Genomic DNA, 20,851 nt, shown 5'->3' with positions numbered 1-20,851 from the left:
TTTCCCTAGGGAAAATCAAAATAATCAGTTTTATGAGTGGATTTATAAGTTATGGAATGGGACAGGTTTGTTTGATTGTGTTGCGTAGATTGTAATTAGTGATGAGCGAATCTGTTCCATTTCGCTCTGCCGGTAAATTTGCAAATCTTTCAAAAGTTGCGCGAAACAGCAAAAAAATTTGTGAAATGGCGAGATGTCACACGTCAAAAAAAAATTGTCGCCCACGGCTATTCTTTTGTCACGCGACTGTTCTTTTGTTGCCGGCGGCTATTCTGTTGTCACACAACTGTTCTTTTGTCGCCGGTGGCTATTCTTTTGTCACGCGACTGTTCTTTTGTCGCCGTTGGCTATTCTTTTGTCACACGACTGTTCTTTTGTCACACGACTGTTCTTTTGTCGCGTGGCTATTCTTTTGTCTCGTGGCTATTCTTTTGTTGCCCGAGGCTATTCTTTTGTCGCCGGCGGCTATTCTTTTGTCACATGACTGTTCTTTTGTCGCCGGTGGCTATTCTTTTGTCACACTACTGTTCTTTTGTCGCGCGCGGCTATTCTTTTGTCTCGTGGCTATTCTTTTGTTTCCCGAGGCTATTCTTTTGTCGCCCGTGGCTATTCTTTTGTCACATGACTGGTCTTTTGTCGCCGGTGGCTATTCTTTTGTCACACTACTGTTCTTTTGTCGCGCGCGGCTATTCTTTTGTCTCGTGGCTATTCTTTTGTTGCCCGAGGCTATTCTTTTGTCGCCCGTGGCTATTCTTTTGTCACACGACTATTCTTTTGTCGCGTGGCTATTCTTTTGTTGCCTGTGGCTATTCTTTTGTCACACGACTATTCTTTTCTCGCGTGACTTTTCTTTTGACGCCTGCGACTATTCTTTTTTGACGCCTGCGACTATTCTTCTTTTGAATATTCTTTTGACGCGGGCGACAATTTTTGAACGCCCGGCGAATTTTTTCATCCATTTCGCAAAACAATCTGCCAATGATGAAATGCGGAAATTCGCCACAAATCCATGCCTGGCGAAACATTTCGCCCATCACTAATTGTAATTTCTTTGCGATTCTATTGTTATCCTTCTGTTATGTATTATCGGGACGTAGCAACATAGACATGCCTTCCTAATGTGTGAGCCCTGTGCTCATGCCCCTCCCATGGGAAATATGTAAATCCCTTAGGGCAAATGTATTCATTTTAGAGTCGCGATTCATGCAAATTTCGCCAAAATTTCCTATCATATCTTTACACAATCAATTGAGTTTTTTCAAAAAATACAAATCTCATTCCCTAAACTTACTGAGATTTACATTAATTGAAAATTAATTGATTTTTGCACCGCTTTGTCCATAATTGTGGCAAAATCGCAAGCTGAACAATTGCCCCTAATAGCAATGTACGACGGCAATGTCCGCGGTGTCTTATTTCAGACTTTACATCAAAATTTAGTATAAAAATATCCCAAAATATTCCATAAACTCAACAGAATTTACTGCCTGATATTTGGAACAAAATCGGATTTAATTGCTGATTAATTTCTACATTTGAGTCCTCGTTATTAACACAGTTCCTAATTTACTTCCAACGGATAAATGTTTGGAAATGTCCCGGTTTCAGCAGATTGGGGTCAAACTGAAATTATTTGAATTAATCCTCCTGTGTTTGGATGGGGATTTTCTAAATAACGTGGGTTAAAGTGTCTTAGAAGCTTCCGAGTTGGCAGGAAATTGAGTTTATTTAAAATTCAACTTCACAAATTGAAAAACTGAAAATCATGATAACAAACTCCAACTTAAAATTGGAATCAGAAGAATCAAAAAATGTGCTAATATAGCCATTCACATAGGGCTGGCACATTCCCATCAGCCCCTGCCCCAGTGAGCTTACAATCTAAGGTCCCTATAACATTCCCATCAGCCCCTGCCCCAGTGAGCTTACGATCTAAGGTCCCTATAACATTCCCATCAGCCCCTGCCCCAGTGAGCTTACAATCTAAGGTCCCTATAACATTCCCATCAGTCCCTGCCCCAGTGAGCTTACAATCTAAGGTCCCTATCCCATTCCCATCAGCCCCTGCCCCAGTGAGCTTACAATCTAAGGTCCCTATAACATTCCCATCAGTCCCTGCCCCAGTGAGCTTACAATCTAAGGTCCCTATCCTATTCCCATCAGTCCCTGCCCCAGTGAGCTTACAGTCTAAGGTCCCTATCCCATTCCCATCAGTCCCTGCCCCAGTGAGCTTACAATCTAAGGGCCCTATCCCATTCCCATCAGTCCCTGCCCCAGTGAGCTTACAATCTAAGTTGCCTATCTCATTCCCATCAGTCCCTGCCCCAGTGAGCTTACAATCTAAGGTCCCTATAACATTCCCATCAGTCCCTGCCCCAGTGAGCTTACAATCTAAGGTCCCTATCACATTCCCATCAGTCCCTGCCCCAGTGAGCTTACAATCTAAGGTCCCTATCCCATTCCCATCAGTCCCTGCCCCAGTGAGCTTACAATCTAAGGCCCCTATCCCATTCCCATCAGTCCCTGCCCCAGTGAGCTTACAATCTAAGGCCCCTATCACATTCCCATCAGTCCCTGCCCCAGTGAGCTTACAATCTAAGGCCCCTATCACATTCCCATCAGCCCCTGCCCCAGTGAGCTTACAATCTAAGGTCCCTATCACATTCCCATCAGTCCCTGCCCCAGTGAGCTTACAATCTAAGGCCCCTATCACATTCCCATCAGTCCCTGCCCCAGTGAGCTTACAATCTAAGGTCCCTATCCCATTCCCATCAGCCCCTGCCCCAGTGAGCTTACAATCTAAGGTCCCTATCCCATTCCCATCAGCCCCTGCCCCAGTGAGCTTACAATCTAAGGTCCCTATCACATTCCCATCAGTCCCTGCCCCAGTGAGCTTACAATCTAAGGTCCCTTTCCCATTCCCATCAGCCCCCAAGATTACAATAGTTACTAACATATTTTGCTTTTGCTGATTTCTCAGCCGCGTGGCCCAGATGTTGGGAAGCCGAGTGCCGCGAATGAAGAAAGACCTCTAATTAAAGCTTGTGCTTGTGAAAGTTTAATAACACGGAAGCTTCTAATAAATAACACTGTAATTTGCAAATAACGGAATGTCTGTCTGTGCAGACTCATTAGCATTAGAGTTAATTTCTGACACGATGAAGCATTTGAGAAATATAAGCAATTTAAATTACAATCAGCTCATTCATTAACGGACGCTCGGCGCATTGAGAATGTTCTGCGGAAGTTCTGGGCTGCGGGATCGGTATAAATCAGAGTGACACGGTGGAACAGGGATGAAATGAGCAGGAATTACATTTATATACAGTATATATATATATATATAGTGTTGGTTGAAAGGCTAAAGCCTAACCCGCAGGGAAGCTGGAGTTCCGGCTCAATACTTTGCTCCTCATTCAGCAGCTCCGGGCAAGGAAAGATATTTTATTTATTATTCACTGCATTCAGCAACTTGGGGCCACACAGGGCCTGCAGCTCCGGAGCCACTAACCCAGCACCGAGGGCCCCCAGCGGCTCAGCCGGAAAGCTAAAAGGAATGGTAAAGGTTATCACTTAGATTGTAAGCTCTACGGGGCAGGGGCCTCCTTCCTACTGTGTCTCATACCACATGGCACTTATATATATATATATATATACATATATATATTTATTGTATTTATTTACTATATCACTTGTCCTCCCTGTGTGTAATTGTGTATTCTGTAATATTGTACAGCGCTGCCTCCCCTTGTGGCGCTTTATAAATAAAGTTATACATACATTCCGCTAATACAAGCGCTAGTAATACAGGCACAGGATCTGTTATCCAGAATGCACGGGACCTGGGGGTTTCATGATAAGGGTTTTTCCATAATTTCGATCTCCATATCTTAACTCTCTTGAGAAAACATTTAAACATCAAGGGGGCCATTGACTAAGCGTCAGATTTTTTTTTTTCTGATTTGGATTTTTAGCACTAAAACAAGTGGAGACTTTTTCGAGATTTACTATCCAAAGAGCTAAAAATCTGAATCCAACAATTTGTCGGCTAAAATAGGGGCAGAAGAAGATGTTTTTGGTTGGGGGGCCTAAGCCTACACACCCTCTCATATGGGGGCCTAAGCCTACGCACCCTCTCATATGGGGGCCTAAGCCTACACACCCTCTCATATGGGGGCCTAAGCCTACACACCCTCTCATATGGGGGCCTAAGCCTACACACCCTCTCATATGGGGGCCTAAGCCTACACACCCTCTTATATGGGGGCCTAAGCCTACGCACCCTCTCATATGGGGGCCTAAGCCTACACACCCTCTTATATGGGGGCCTAAGCCTACACACCCTCTCATATGGGGGCCTAAGCCTACACACCCTCTCATATGGGGGCCTAAGCCTACACACCCTCTCATATGGGGGCCTAAGCCTACACACCCTCTCATATGGAGGCCTAAGCCTACACACCCTCTCATATGGGGGCCTAAGCCTACACACCCTCTCATATGGGGGCCTAAGCCTACACACCCTCTCATATGGGGGCCTAAGCCTACACACCCTCTCATATGGGGGCCTAAGCCTACACACCCTCTCATATGGGGGCCTAAGCCTACACACTCTCTTATATGGGGGCCTAAGCCCACACACCCTCTCATATGGGGGCCTAAGCCTACACACTCTCTTATATGGGGGCCTATTATGTTGAAGAGTTCAGCACAGAGTATCCATGGGAATATACAGCATGGGATTTATTATTCTATACAGCATGGGATTTATTATCCTATACAGCATGGGATTTATTATCCTATACAGCATGGGATTTATTATCCTATACAGCATGGGATTTATTATTCTGAACCCTTTCAGCTGTGCTGCTATGACATAGAATAGATAAACTTGCTATAGAATGACCATTGTCAGCAGCTGCCTATGTTCCCTGCTGTAGAATCCCCATTACAGGGACACACGTCGGTGCCACAGAGTCGCGATTGTGAGCAGCCAGTCAGTGCTCCATGCAGTACAATGGTAATTGTGAGAGTCCAAGCTCTTATGACATGCCCACCCCACGCGCCCGCAGCCCCCGCGCTAGGAACAGATTAGCAATGTAAGCAACAAAAGGGAATAAATAACATTTTTTCAGATCTGCCTGGATCTATGGGAAAGACTCAAAGGAGACACTCAATGAATAATAAATACATTCAGGCCATAGAATGCTACAGGCGGAACAGTGAGTTCCCAGTGGTTCTGCCTATCTACCTGCCTCTGTCCGGCCAACATTCCCAGCATCCCCTCTCAGACACTCACATTAGCAGAGGATTCTGAGCACGGCTTGCTAAACAGTGCTAATCCTCATTGTGACAATTCTGCATTTATTTACAAACATTGTTGTGTGCATATTGAGTCCTGTAACCCATAGCAACTAATCAGATTGGTTACCATGGGTTACAACCCTGTTTTTTGTCATTGTCCTTAGGACCAGAAACATTATAGGGAGCAAAAGAGTCCAAAATAGAGATTATTAGTGCTCATATAGAATGTACATGTCACGTCGCTTCAGGAACCAGAACCAGCAGTGCAGGAAATATAAACAGCCAGACATAGAACTGCAATTGCATTTACAGATCCCTTTCAAACCACTGAAAATGTTCATTGGCAGTCAAAGGGTTAAAAATGGATTGGAGCGAATGACCCCACCCATTGAGGTGAAACATGGCTCCGAGGCTGATGGATAAACCGAGGGGATTTTTTTTGGCAACATCTAGGGAACCCCCCGGAAACAAAGAGCAGAGCAGTCACTGGGGTGCCCAGGGGTACAGCGCCCCCTCCGGGGGGTTTGATTAATGTGCAGTGTGTGTATGGGATTTATATGGATATGTATCTGCCCCTTGCTGAATGGGAAATCCAAGAACCCAGTTTTATTCACCTAATTAAACATATTTGAAAAATCAGGATTTGAAGATTCAGCATTTCCCAGCACATCTTTATATATATATATATATAGATATATATATTTATATATATCAAAAAGGAGAAAAGCAGGCACTCACGTTTATAGAGGATCTCAGATGCCTGGGTGCAGTATACAAAATTGTATAGGATAATTGAATATAGATGCCGCACTCACAGGTCTTAGTGAAAATAAAAGGTATTTATTGTGACAGACTAACGTTTCGGCTGAGTCCACAGCTTTGAGAAAGGCTGTGGACTCAGCCGAAACGTTAGTCTGTCACAATAAATACCTTTTATTTTCACTAAGACCTGTGAGTGCGGCATCTATATTCAATTATCCTATATTTATATATATATAGATAGATAGATGATAGATAGATATATTTATATATATAGATAGATAGATTATATATATATATTAAAGGGGAACTAAACCCTGCGCCTCAACCAAACGTTACTCAGCTGTTGCCGGACTACAAATCCCAGAATAATGTAACATATAATGAAGGCTGAGGCATGCTGGGAGCTGTAGTCCAGCAACATCAGGGTTGGATTCTTAAAGCAATATTGCCCAATAAAACTTTCCCCCAATGAGAATCCCAGCTGATGTGAGTAAATCCGGCTCCCTGTTCTCTGTTCCTGCAATTGGAGTTGGGAGCAATAAGCACAGTTTCCCAGCACTGAACAAGTCTGTCCCTTTATCCCCATGTCTGATTCCTGTGCCATATAATGACGGGAAAATGCCATCATTATCTCTATATGTAAGGTACCAGCAAGGGGCCTGACACAGTGCTGGGAATCAGCATTCTCATTGGTCACTTCTCTTGCACTTATAATCACATGTTGCTCAGTAGAAGGCTCATTGGGGAATTTCCTTGCATCTAGAATTACGGTTTTCGACAACTTCTATAGCAACACTAGGGGGCGCAGTGGGGCAGCGTTATGGTTGGGTTCATATCCCCTTTAATAATTGCCCCTCTAATATCCCCCAGGACAAGGCCCCATACAAACTCCTTATCTGTACATCCCATTCCCTCCGCCATAGAGAGAGGGGCAGGAGCAGGTTGATAAAGAACAGCGAGTTTAACCCTTTCCTTCTCCCCTAATTGCCCAGTGAGTAGTTGTGGGACACACAAGTCAGAGCAGGAGAGAGACACACGGCTTATATCTGTGAGACGCGCGTCAGATCCCCCCTACACCAATCAATAACATGCGCCGCTGCGCTCAGCTCTGCACCGGGCACCGCTCTGTTATTTTTAGATGATGGAGGTGAAAGTCAAAGGCACATTAAGTCCATGTATTTCTTCTGTCTCACTGCAATCTCCATGTCCTCGTATATACCTCTCAGTGTATATATATATACGCCATCATAATTTAGTGTTTAAATACAGTAAATGAATATAAACTGTACATATTTTCAGACATGCAACTCAATTAATATATCTCTCTGTACAGACTATGGGCAAACTTAGGGGGCTGTTCCTGCTGAATTGTGCTTAGTACAAGGGAATCCCTATGTGCCATAGTTTTATGGTATCTCTCTGTACAGGCTATGAGCAAACTTAGGGGGCTGTTCCTGCTGAATTGTGCTTAGTACAGGGGAATCCCTATGCTGCCATAGTTTTATGGTATCTCTCTGTACAGGCTATGGGCAAACGTAGGGGGCTGTTCCTGCTGAATTGTGCTTAGTACAGGGGAATCCCTGTGTGCCATAGTTTTATGGTATCTCTCTGTACAGGCTATGGGCAAACTTAGGGAGCTGTTCCTGCTGAATTGTGCTTAGTACAGGGGAATCCCTATGTGCCATAGTTTTATGGTATCTCTCTGTACAGGCTATGAGCAAACTTAGGGGGCTGTTCCTGCTGAATTGTGCTTAGTACAGGGGAATCCCTATGTGCCATAGTTTTATGGTATCTCTCTGTACAGGCTATGAGCAAACTTAGGGGGCTGTTCCTGCTGAATTGTGCTTAGTACAGGGGAATCCCTATGTGCCATAGTTTTATGGTATCTCTCTGTATAGGCTATGAGCAAACTTAGGGGGCTGTTCCTGCTGAATTGTGCTTAGTACAGGGGAATCCCTATGTGCCATAGTTTTATGGTATCTCTCTGTACAGGCTATGAGCAAACTTAGGGGGCTGTTCCTGCTGAATTGTGCTTAGTACAGGGGAATCCCTATGTGCCATAGTTTTATGGTATCTCTCTGTACAGGCTATGAGCAAACTTAGGGGGCTGTTCCTGCTGAATTGTGCTTAGTACAGGGGAATCCCTGTGTGCCATAGTTTTATGGTATCTCTCTGTACAGGCTATGAGCAAACTTAGGGGGCTGTTCCTGCTGAATTGTGCTTAGTACAGGGGAATCCCTATGTGCCATAGTTTAATTGTTGCTTTGTACAGACTACGAATAGGTTTTCCTGCTGGACTGAGCTCGGTCCGTTCTCTCTGTTACATTATTCTAGAGCCAGAAGGAAACAGTTCTGCCGGATGATTTGGGAGGAATGTATTTGCATTTGTGCTTAAGAGCCGAGCGTCTCATTCAGGAATAAAACAAAACAATGTTTAATTGACTCTTTTGTGTGATACAATTATTGTATGAGAATCACACGCCAGAGGGTCGCTATGATCCGCAGGCCCCGCCCAGCATTACGCTGCATAATAATCTTGCTATGATTGGCCGATGCACGGGAGGCTCTGGCTCAGCTGAATGGGAATCCAGTTGCAGTTATGCGGCCCCCGCAGTATCAATGTGACCACTGGGTCTGAATAAAATGATTTCATTGGGCCCCACAACTGCACTCATGAAAAATAACAGTCGCAGTGGGCGTGCCCTTTACATACAGGCTCCTCCTCCAACTCAATACAATACACAATAGGGTATACAGAGGGTTTTGAATGAAAGTTCAAAATAAAAATTTTTGTTTAATAACGTTTTTATGTTTAATTTGTATTTATTAATAAAATATATAAAATAAAAAACATCATGTATTACTATATGTATTAAATATTTATTTTATTTTGTATATATTTATATATTAAATAAAATATCTTACTTTTATATGATTATTTTTTTATATTTTTGTCTATATTTATATGTAAAATATAATGTATGATTTTTACTTTTTTATTTTATAGATATTAATATATGAAATAAAAAATATATCATTTTTGTATTATTATTATTATTATTATTATTATTATTATTATTATTATTATTATTATTATTATTATTATTATTATTATTATATATTTTTTATATTATTATTTTAGTTGTTTAAAAAATTACATTAAATTTCTTTTTTACGTTTATTTTTTTACATTTCTTTTTTTACATTTTTATTATAATTCTTATGTTTACTTTTTACATTATTTTTATTTTTTTATTACATATTTATGTTTTTTTAGCATTCTTTTTATTTTAGATTTATTTTTTATTTTAAGCATATTCAATTTTCTTGTGTTGATTTTTTTCATTTTTATTTTTTTTGTTTTTAATTATATTTTAATTATTATTACTACTTTATATTTCTTTGTTCATTTTTTGTAAACTTTTTTTTATAATTATAATAAAGGAATGTACATTATTTCCTTTCATTTCTGTTATTATGATATTTTTATTTTTGCATTCCTCTGCTTATAATCCTTCATATAGTAATGCTTTGTGCATACCCTATAAAGAATATAAACCTATGGAGGAAAGTACAGCCATAATTGTTGATCAAGGTTATTATTGACCCAAGTCATGATATATATGGTATCTAGCAGTAATAAGTCTAGAACAACTGGACTTGTTGGGTCATCTTAGATGAGTGGTCAAAAGGTTTTTAATATGATTCAGCAAGTCCATGATTGACTGTGAGACACAGCCCTGATATTTCCATCTTAATCTACTAGTGCCACCTGTCCTACTGTCTCCATCTTGCCCTACTGTCTCCATCTTGCCCTACTGTCTCCATCTTGCCCTACTGTCTCCATCTTGCCCTACTGTCTCCATCTTGCCCTACTGTTTTTTTCATCTTGTCCTACTGTCTCCATCTTGCCCTACTGTCTCCATCTTGTCCTACTGTCTCCATCTTGCCCTACTGTCTCCATCTTGCCCTACTGTCTCCATCTTGTCCTACTGTCTCCATCTTGTCCTACTGTCTCCATCTTGCCCTACTGTCTCCATCTTGCCTTACTGTCTCCATCTTGCCCTACTGTCTCCATCTTGCCCTACTGTTTCCATCTTGTTCTACTGTCTCCATCTTGTCCTACTGTCTCCATCTTGCCCTACTGTCTCCATCTTGCCCTACTGTTTCCATCTTGTTCTACTGTCTCCACCTTGCCCTACTGTCTCCATCTTGTCCTACTGTTTCCATCTTGTTCTACTGTCTCCATCTTGTCCTACTGTCTCCATCTTGCCCTACTGTCTCCATCTTGCCCTACTGTTTCCATCTTGTTCTACTGTCTCCATCTTGCCCTACTGTCTCCATCTTGCCCTACTGTCCCCATCTTGCCCTACTGTCTCCATCTTGCCCTACTGTCTCCATCTTGCCCTACTGTCTCCATCTTGCCCTACTGTTTTTTTCATCTTGTCCTACTGTCTCCATCTTGCCCTACTGTCTCCATCTTGTCCTACTGTCTCCATCTTGCCCTACTGTCTCCATCTTGCCTTACTGTCTCCATCTTGCCCTACTGTCTCCATCTTGCCCTACTGTTTCCATCTTGTTCTACTGTCTCCATCTTGTCCTACTGTCTCCATCTTGCCCTACTGTCTCCATCTTGCCCTACTGTTTCCATCTTGTTCTACTGTCTCCACCTTGCCCTACTGTCTCCATCTTGTCCTACTGTTTCCATCTTGTTCTACTGTCTCCATCTTGTCCTACTGTCTCCATCTTGCCCTACTGTCTCCATCTTGCCCTACTGTTTCCATCTTGTTCTACTGTCTCCATCTTGCCCTACTGTCTCCATCTTGCCCTACTGTCCCCATCTTGCCCTACTGTCTCCATCTTGCCCTACTGTCTCCATCTTGCCCTACTGTTTTTTTCATCTTGTCCTACTGTCTCCATCTTGCCCTACTGTCTCCATCTTGTCCTACTGTCTCCATCTTGTCCTACTGTCTCCATCTTGCCCTACTGTCTCCATCTTGCCCTACTGTTTCCATCTTGTTCTACTGTCTCCACCTTGCCCTACTTCTCCTGCTATTTCATTCTTATCCTATTGTTGCTATCTTGTCATTCTGTACTTTTTTTTCCACTGGTCCATGTTGCCCAACTGTCATTATCTTGCCCTACTGCTGCCAACTTGTCATACTGGTTGAATTTGCCATACTCTTTATGCCCTACTGCCAACATCTTTCCCTACTTTCCTCATTTTGCCATATTGTACCCAGCAATACATGTTCAAGCTTGTTTGGTAATCAACATGTACAAGACTCAGGGCAGTCATGCCTATTAGGCCCCTAAAGACAAAGCTCTGTGTCCCTCTGGGAAATTACAGTGAAACTATTGGGGCCCCAGATCCCCACCATGTCCAGAACCCCATTTTGGCTTAAACTATTTTTTGCTTGAAAGCAAAGATGTTTGTGCTTTAGAGTTTCAAGGACAAAAATGTCATTTCCACGTCTCCTCGCTAATCAATGCACTCTGCGAGCTCTACTGGAAGGATCGATCAGTCTATCTCCAGGTGTTTTAAAATCAATTTAATCCATATATATTTATTTTTACACTTGCAGCTTTTAGCAGGTTTGATTTTGGAAGCATCATTGCAATTAATCTGGCTGAGATGTTTTTCTCTCTCTAAATATGACTTAAATCTTATCAAAGCCGAGCCAACTTAAAGGGGAAGGTTTCCCTTTATTTCCCGTTATTAATACTGTACATATTAACAGGAGCCTTCTGTTCAAACACCGCTTAAATGTCACGTTTCCATAAATATAGGTTTCTTGCTAATGTCCCTCGGGTGAGTAATATCGCAGCTTCCACTGATGTGTTTGGAAATATTTGTGCGAATACTGTATATAAAGAAGTTATTATCTATTTATACAAGGTTTGGCCTCACATAATAGAGAAACATTAGAGGTTTTTATGGTGAAGAATGCTGGGAAATTCTCCCTGGCCTTTCTTTTGATTTGCACATTTGCTACAGGCAGTACTTTGCTATTAATAAGAATGAAAAGGTATATAATATATAATAATTCTAATTTTTAAAAATGATTTCCTTTTTCTCTGTAATAATAAAACAGTACCTGTACTTGATCCCAACTAAGATATAATTACCCCTTATTGGGGGCAGAACAGCCCTATTGGGTTTATTTCATGGTTAAATGATTCCCTTTTCTCTGTAATAATAAAACAGTACCTGTACTTGATCCCAACTAAGATATAATTACCCCTTATTGGGGCAGAACAGCCCTATTGGGTTTATTTAATGGTTAAATGATTCCCTTTTCTCTGTAATAATAAAACAGTACCTGTACTTGATCCCAACTAAGATATAATTACCCCTTATTGGGGCAGAACAGCCCTATTGGGTTTATTTCATGGTTAAATGATTCCCTTTTCTCTGTAATAATAAAACAGTACCTGTACTTGATCCCAACTAAGATATAATTACCCCTTATTGGGGCAGAACAGCCCTATTGGGTTTATTTCATGGTTAAATGATTCCCTTTTCTCTGTAATAATAAAACAGTACCTGTACTTGATCCCAACTAAGATATAATTACCCCTTATTGGGGCAGAACAGCCCTATTGGGTTTATTTAATGGTTAAATGATTCCCTTTTCTCTGTAATAATAAAACAGTACCTGTACTTGATCCCAACTAAGATATAATTACCCCTTATTGGGGCAGAACAGCCCTATTGGGTTTATTTCATGGTTAAATGATTCCCTTTTCTCTGTAATAATAAAACAGTACCTGTACTTGATCCCAACTAAGATATAATTACCCCTTATTGGGGCAGAACAGCCCTATTGGGTTTATTTAATGGTTAAATGATTCCCTTTTCTCTGTAATAATAAAACAGTACCTGTACTTGATCCCAACTAAGATATAATTACCCCTTATTGGGGCAGAACAGCCCTATTGGGTTTATTTCATGGTTAAATGATTCCCTTTTCTCTGTAATAATAAAACAGTACCTGTACTTGATCCCAACTAAGATATAATTACCCCTTATTGGGGGCAGAACAGCCCTATTGGGGTTATTTAATGGTTAAATGATTCCCTTTTCTCTGTAATAATAAAACAGTACCTGTACTTGATCCCAACTAAGATATAATTACCCCTTATTGGGGCAGAACAGCCCTATTGGGTTTATTTCATGGTTAAATGATTCCCTTTTCTCTGTAATAATAAAACAGTACCTGTACTTGATCCCAACTAAGATATAATTACCCCTTATTGGGGGCAGAACAGCCCTATTGGGTTTATTTAATGGTTAAATGATTCCCTTTTCTCTGTAATAATAAAACAGTACCTGTACTTGATCCCAACTAAGATATAATTACCCCTTATTGGGGGGCAGAACAGCCCTATTGGGTTTAAATCCGGAAAGCCCCAGGTCCCAAGCATTCTGGATAACAGGTCCTATACCTGTAGTTGGAAAGACATGAGCATATTGACCTCTATAATGGGAGATTAGTTACCTCTTGCACTTCCCTATGAAAGTATAAAACAACCCAACTTTCTATGCATCTAAAGTAAAGTGATTTGCTGAAATCCCATGGAAACTGGACCCTGGGGAGGAATAGGGAGGAATAATAGTGTAATGATATCTGTAGCCCTTTGATTATTTGTTTAAACCCCCGTCGGCTGTCAAATTATTCATTGTATTCATGATAGTATTGCTAAATGAATAATGTATCTATCTTTTTCTTGTTACTTGTTATTCCATACATGTGGTTCCAAATATCAATATCAGATGCAAGCAGGGTTGGACCGGGGGTGCAGGGCCCACCGGAGCTGCTGCCCCAGGGGCCCCGCACCCCCCAAGGTGCCTCCTCTGGCCGCATCCTCCACCACCGTGCACCCCTAACCCCCCCGACAGGCTTCCCCTAAACGCGTGTATGTGAACCGCATCAGGGGAGGACATTGGTGGCCAGAGGAAGCACCAAGAGGGTCGGGTCTGGGCCGCTGGGGCCCACTAGGGCCGGGGCCCACCGGGTATTTTCCCGGTGGCCCAGTCCGACCCTGGATACATGTAAAACTCTTAGCATGTAGGTTTTAGTATGTTACTTAATTACAGGTTTAAAAACATGCCTTTATTTATTGGGGCCATATGTAACCAGACTAATGCCAAAGACCTGGTTATGCCGCAATGATCTTTACTGTCATGTGTAACTTACGGTGTTTGTTGCGTTCAAAGTAAAATGGCACCATGATAGTTCTGTATGTTACATATGTTGAATTTAATACATTTGTATGGAATTTACCTTCTGCTTTAGTAATTGGTGAAATCAAAATTGGTTGAGTAATCATTGAAGACGTTTCACTACTCATCCGAGCAGCTTCTTCAGAAGCTGCTCGGATGAGTAGTGAAACGTCTTCAATGATTACTCAACAAGCCCAGTTGCTTTAGATGTATTTCTACTAGATATACCATGACCTGGATGAATGAAAATCATCATAGCGAAATCAAAATGTTTCTTTTACTTCTATTCAAGGATGATCCCGGCTTCCAACAAAGCCTTCGTCGTGAATAACTTGGTGTCGGGGACCGCTTACGACCTCTGCGTCTTGGCCATATGGGACGACACTGCGACGACGCTGACGGCGACGAATATAGTGGGTTGCGCCCAGTTCTTCACTCAAGAGGACTATCAGCAATGCCAGTCCATGCACAGCCAGTTCTTGGGGGGAACCATGATACTAGTAATTGGAGGAATCATAGTTGCCACATTGCTGGTCTTCATTGTTATATTAATGGTAAGATATAAAATTTGCAACCATTCCCAGGGGAAGATGGCCAATGTCACCAATGTATATTCCCAGACTAATGGCGGAAATACAGTGCAGAATGGGGCCCCACCACAGACCAACCCAAAAGTGGTGGTGAGGAATGAACTCATGGAATTCCAGTGTGGTTCTGCGCACAGTAGTGTCTCATCCTCTTCTAGTTCTGTGAATAGTCCAGATGGGGATGACTATAGCCTACACAGTAATCCAAGCACATTGTCTAACAAATGGAGACCTGTCTCCAGGTCCAAACATAACATTGATAGACTAATGGGAGCGTTCGCTTCCCTAGAACTGAGGTGTCAAAAAAAGGAGGACACTGTGGACTCCAGGACTTCAACTACGGCCCACCAGTCAGACAAAGAGCCTTTGCTGGGCCACCATGAGTCCAAAGTCCGTAGCCTCCTCATGTTACCTTTGGAGGGTAAAGCAAAACGTAGCCATTCTTTTGATATGGGGGACTTTTCCACCACACAGTGCTGTAGCTACCCGAGAAAGATTTCCAACATTTGGACTAGGAGAAGCCTCTCAGTTAATGGCATGTTGTTACAATACACCGATAGCGAACTGGCAGGGAATGCAACCAAATTCACATACGACAGCACAGAATGGGTGATGGAAAGTACAGTGTAAAATAGAGTCATGTGGTTCCAATCTTACCATTTTAAACTTGCTTGTTGATAGCAAGCTTAGCGTACAAAACACAAATGTGAAACGTATCACTAGTTCTCTGGAGCCAGAGATGGGTAAATACTACAATCCACAGCAGGAGTAATGATAAGCACTGGCAGTGGTTGACGGTTCTACAGAAAAGAAGCACGTGTGTAGGTCTTGGTGCTCCTTATCCAAGGAATCCAAGGAGAAATGACTGGCGGAGGCACCTTTATTCCAGCCCAACAGTTGGAAGAACTTTCAAGACATCAGCCAATTGATGGAGGCAACCAACCCAGTAAACATTAATTGCGGGTGTATCAACTTTTATTTCTTTTTCCTTCATTTTTTCCCATCTCTTTTGTTTATTTATTACTGTATATTTGATAAAGATGTTCAGATCTCCTTAGTATCAAAAAGATCCCTAGGTAATGTTTTTTTTTGTTTTTTTAAATTTTTTTATACCTCAGTTGTAGATTAGTGATGAGCGAATTTTTTCGGCAGGCATGGATTCACAGCGATTCCCCATTGGCGAATTCCTTAGTGAAAATTCGCCGCGGAAAAATTCGTTGCACAGAACTTTTGTTGTCGCGAGTCAAATTGGGTGCACAGTTGCATCAAAAAAGGGTGCGGTTGTGTTGCATCAGATTGGGTGCGGTTGCATCAAAAATAAGGGCGCAGACGGGGCAAATTGGGTGTGGTCACATAAAAAGGGGCAGGCGACAAAAAAAATTGACGCGGTCAACAAAAAATTGACGCAGGTGACAAAAAAGACATGGGCAACAAAAAAAATGGGGCAACAAATGCATTTCGGAATTTTTGCGTCAAAAAAGGGTGCGGTCGTGTCACGGCAGATTGGGCACAGTTGCGTCAAAAAACGGCATGGTCGTGGAAAATTGGGTGTGGTCGTGTACCAAGGGGCGGGCTACAAAAATATTGACGTGGGCAACAAAAAATTGACGCGGGCGACAAAAAAGATGCGGGCAACCCCCAAAAAGTGGGCCAACAAATGCTTTTCACAAATTTTTGCATCAAAAAAGGGTGCGGTTGTGTCGCGGCACAGTTGCATCTAAAAAGGGCGTGGTCGCTGCAAATTGGACGTGGTCGAGTAAAAAGGGGCAAGCGACAAAAAATTGACGCAAGCGACAAAAAATTGACGCAGGTGACAAAAAAGACATGGGCAACAAAAAAAATGGGGCAACAAATGCGTTTCACGAATTTTGCCAAACGGGACAGATTCGCTCATCACTATTGTAGATCTGTTAAGGGAGGTTTTCTTTAGAAACTAATAGAAAAGGATAAAATATTAAATGGTTTCTAATGAGTGTGAAGACTGTAGATGAAGGTTATATGGAGATGTTTGTAGGCTTATCCAAAGTACGAGCCGTATCATTGGTATTATTGTTAAGGAGGCGCCCATTTTGTATTTATTTCCCCCCCCCCCCCAAAGTGTGTTTGAGGTCCCTCCTCTTATACAGAACTAAATACAGTGCAGAGTGCTCAGAATTCAATAAGATATGACAAGATAAAATTGTCATTCCAGATGTCAGCAACCCAATCCAGCGTATCGAGTGGGAGTAGCAGGATTTCCCTGACGGCTTGCACTTCCTAGTTAGAATAAACCCCGGAGAGCACCAACGCTTTTTTCGAAGGACTTTTATGGATATTTGGTTGGACCATCACCATTCCCATTAACGACTTTTACTGGGGGAAAAAAAACAAAAAAAAAATTACTTTCAGCAGTTGCGGACTTCCATTAGCTCTATGTTCGACAACTTATCCGACCATTGGCATTCGCAAGCATTTTGTACAGAAATTCTAACAAGGTGAATATAATGTATCATTTCTTTTTTAATCATAAATGAAAAAAATACAAACAAATAAAATAAAAAAAAAAAATTGAAATGAGAGCTATATTGTGAGCCGGCTGTGTAACGATCCTGTACGGTCATGTTTAATACTTGGAGTTTTAGAGAAATATGTCCATGTAAACAGAATCTACATTTTGCTACAAAGTGTACAGTAAAAAAAAAAAATAATAATTCTGCAATGAAAACTGGTGTTTTTGTACTTGCGTTGAAAAAAAAGTTTTATTTTTTGGCACTTGGAGAAGAGAAAAAAACGGTATAAAACGGGGGTGGGGGGAGAGGGGTTACACTGCTTGTTTCCAACAAAATATGGATCTCTTTTCATAAATAAAGACTCCTTGTCAATGGCCTCAAGAGCATATGATTGAGCCCATCATTTCCTTAAGGGAAAATATTCGGGGGGGGGGGGGGTATTTTTGGAAAATAAAGCTGAATAAAAAGGGGCGTTATGTGTTGCATACGTGTGGAAAATTAATAAAGAAATAAAATATATTTTTTTTTTCATATATAAAGAACTCAATATATATATATATATATATATATATATATATATATATACACATATATGTACACACACACATTGGTATGGGATCCTTTATTTGATTTGGAAACCTCTTGTCCAGAAAGCTCTTAATTATTGGAAGGCCATAGACATTTTAATCAAATAATAATAAAACAGTACCTGTACTTGATCCCAACTAAGATATAATTACCCCTTATTGGGGCAGAACAGCCCTATTGGGTTTATTTAATGGTTAAATGATTCCCTTTTCTCTGTAATAATAAAACAGTACCTGTACTTGATCCCAACTAAGATATAATTACCCCTTATTGGGGCAGAACAGCCCTATTGGGTTTATTTAATGTTTAAATGATTCCCTTTTCTCTGTAATAATAAAACAGTACCTGTACTTGATCCCAACTAAGATATAATTACCCCTTATTGGGGGCAGAACAGCCCTATTGGGTTTATTTAATGGTTAAATGATTCCCTTTTCTCTGTAATAATAAAACAGTACCTGTACTTGATCCCAACTAAGATATAATTACCCCTTATTGGGGCAGAACAGCCCTATTGGGTTTATTTAATGGTTAAATGATTCCCTTTTCTCTGTAATAATAAAACAGTACCTGTACTTGATCCCAACTAAGATATAATTACCCCTTATTGGGGCAGAACCGCCCTATTGGGTTTATTTAATGGTTAAATGATTCCCTTTTCTCTGTAATAATAAAACAGTACCTGTACTTGATCCCAACTAAGATATAATTACCCCTTATTGGGGCAGAACAGCCCTATTGGGTTTATTTAATGGTTAAATGATTCCCTTTTCTCTGTAATAATAAAACAGTACCTGTACTTGATCCCAACTAAGATATAATTACCCCTTATTGGGGCAGAACAGCCCTATTGGGTTTATTTCATGGTTAAATGATTCCCTTTTCTCTGTAATAATAAAACAGTACCTGTACTTGATCCCAACTAAGATATAATTACCCCTTATTGGGGGCAGAACAGTCCTATTGGGTTTATTTAATGGTTAAATGATTCCCTTTTCTCTGTAATAATAAAACAGTACCTGTACTTGATCCCAACTAAGATATAATTACCCCTTATTGGGGGCAGAACAGCCCTATTGGGTTTATTTAATGGTTAAATGATTCCCTTTTCTCTGTAATAATAAAACAGTACCTGTACTTGATCCCAACTAAGATATAATTACCCCTTATTGGGGGCAGAACAGCCCTATTGGGTTTATTTAATGGTTAAATGATTCCCTTTTCTCTGTAATAATAAAACAGTACCTGTACTGTGTGACCAAAAAATCATCCATTATATTGGAAGAATCTGAATGTTATGATTCAGAGAGAGACTGGTAGCAGTGGGAATCCATAAATAAGAATATACTGTACGTTCGACTCTCTGGGGCAAAAGGAACACAGCAAAGGTACAAATACAAATGGCGTTGGCTCCCCCCAGGGCAGACATCAAGTTATTCATACGGAAAGTAACATTCTAAATATAAATCTTGGGTGCAGGTATAAAGTCAAGAACAATGGAGATTTTTTTGCAATGTATTTGTGAAGTGATCACCAGTTTCCTAATACTGAAAAGCATTAAAGGGGAAGTTCACCTTTTAATATAATGTAGACATTGATATTCTGAGACAATTAGCAACTTTTATGTTTTTTTAGTTATTTAGCTTTTTTGTTCAGCAGCTCTCCATTTGGTATTCTAGCAGCTGTCTAGTTGCTAGGGTCTTTTTTTTTACCCTAGCAACCAGGCAGTGGTGTAACTGAGAGACAGGAATATGAATAGGGGAGGAGCTGAATAGAAAAATAAGGAATAAAAAGTAACAATAACAATAAAACTGGAGCCTTAGGGAGCAATAGTTTTTGGCTGCCGGGGTCAGTGACCCCCATTTGAAAGCTGGAAAGAAGCAGAAGAGAATAAAAAAGAAATAATAAAGACCAATCGCAAAGTTGCTAGGTATAGAACAAAAACCTAAACCGTTTCTATCTTTGTATCTCTCATCCCCACTATGAGCTGCACAGGGGGAAAAGATAAACCTCGAAGATCTATTGAAAATAAATAATTCTGCCTCCCTGTGTAAGAGAAGGGCATTAACATGGGCATTAACATGGGAAGTGACTCAAGTTTATAGACAACAAACAAAGGAATTGAGACCTTGAGAAACACCCACTCATAGTTCATATTAGGATTCAATTCACTTTTATTAGTCATTTTACTCTGGCACCGCCCCCTTTCTCCCCTTTTCCTGGTTCCCCAAACCCTGTCTAAAGTGCTCTCTATGGGGTACACACACAAGATAGAACAAGGGGGCATAATGATAAACTATGGAGCTCATAAACATTTGGTATAAATTTAGTACTGGGAATGTTACACCATTGGTCAAAAAAAAAATACAAGGAAAATGACTCAAGAACATTGGGTTGAAGAGAGGACTCACCAGAAGAAAGGTACAGTATTGAAGTAAATTGAAATTAAATTCCAGTAATTCGTCATCGTAGGAAAATATTCTAAATAATCATTATTTTAGCCATTTGTAAAGGAGAAAGAAAAACATTTTGGTATTTTATTGCCAATAGATCAATCACAATAGTCGCACCTAGAACCCTATATTTATTCTGCAGAAAGGTTTACCATACCTGAGTTAACAGCTCTAGAAGCTTTCTTTATTTGTTTAAGTTAGCAGCTGCCATTTTAGCTCGGTCTGACTTCCCTGCCTGCACACTGCTCCCTGAACAGCTCTAAGCTCAGATTACACAGCAGGGAGGGGAGGGGGAGAGAGGGGAGATGGGAGGGGGAGCAGGAGAAGGGAGGGGGAGAGAGGAGCAAACTGAGCAGACTCATGCCCGTGCCCTGAAGGATATTTCTGAGAGAAGTCTGACACAGAAGAACATGTGACACAAAAGGAGATGAGAAATCCTGT

The 20,851-nt window shown here is 40.9% G+C and overlaps 1 protein-coding gene across 2 annotated transcripts in view; it reads left to right on the top strand.

Moving 5' to 3' along the window:
* lrfn2 (leucine rich repeat and fibronectin type III domain containing 2) overlaps positions 1-17,436 on the top strand; it is a 341,651-nt gene extending 324,215 nt beyond the window's left edge. Inside the window, exons 5-6 of one of the 2 annotated variants that reach the window (XM_031902656.1) lie at positions 14,586-14,847; positions 17,072-17,436. In XM_031902656.1, coding sequence (XP_031758516.1) covers positions 14,586-14,847; positions 17,072-17,140 — 331 coding nt within the window. In that variant the 3' untranslated portion in view covers positions 17,141-17,436. Of the gene's footprint in view, positions 1-14,585; positions 16,029-17,071 lie in introns of those variants that run through there. The other variant, XM_031902655.1, reaches the window with a different exon arrangement.
* The last annotated feature ends 3,415 nt before the right edge of the window (positions 17,437-20,851 follow it).

Source organism: Xenopus tropicalis, chromosome 5 (genome assembly GCF_000004195.4).
Source record: "Xenopus tropicalis strain Nigerian chromosome 5, UCB_Xtro_10.0, whole genome shotgun sequence".
Classification (NCBI taxonomy): Eukaryota; Metazoa; Chordata; class Amphibia; order Anura; family Pipidae; genus Xenopus; species Xenopus tropicalis.
Note: the sequence above shows the minus strand (reverse complement) of the source record. Positions and strands in the feature narration are given on the sequence as shown.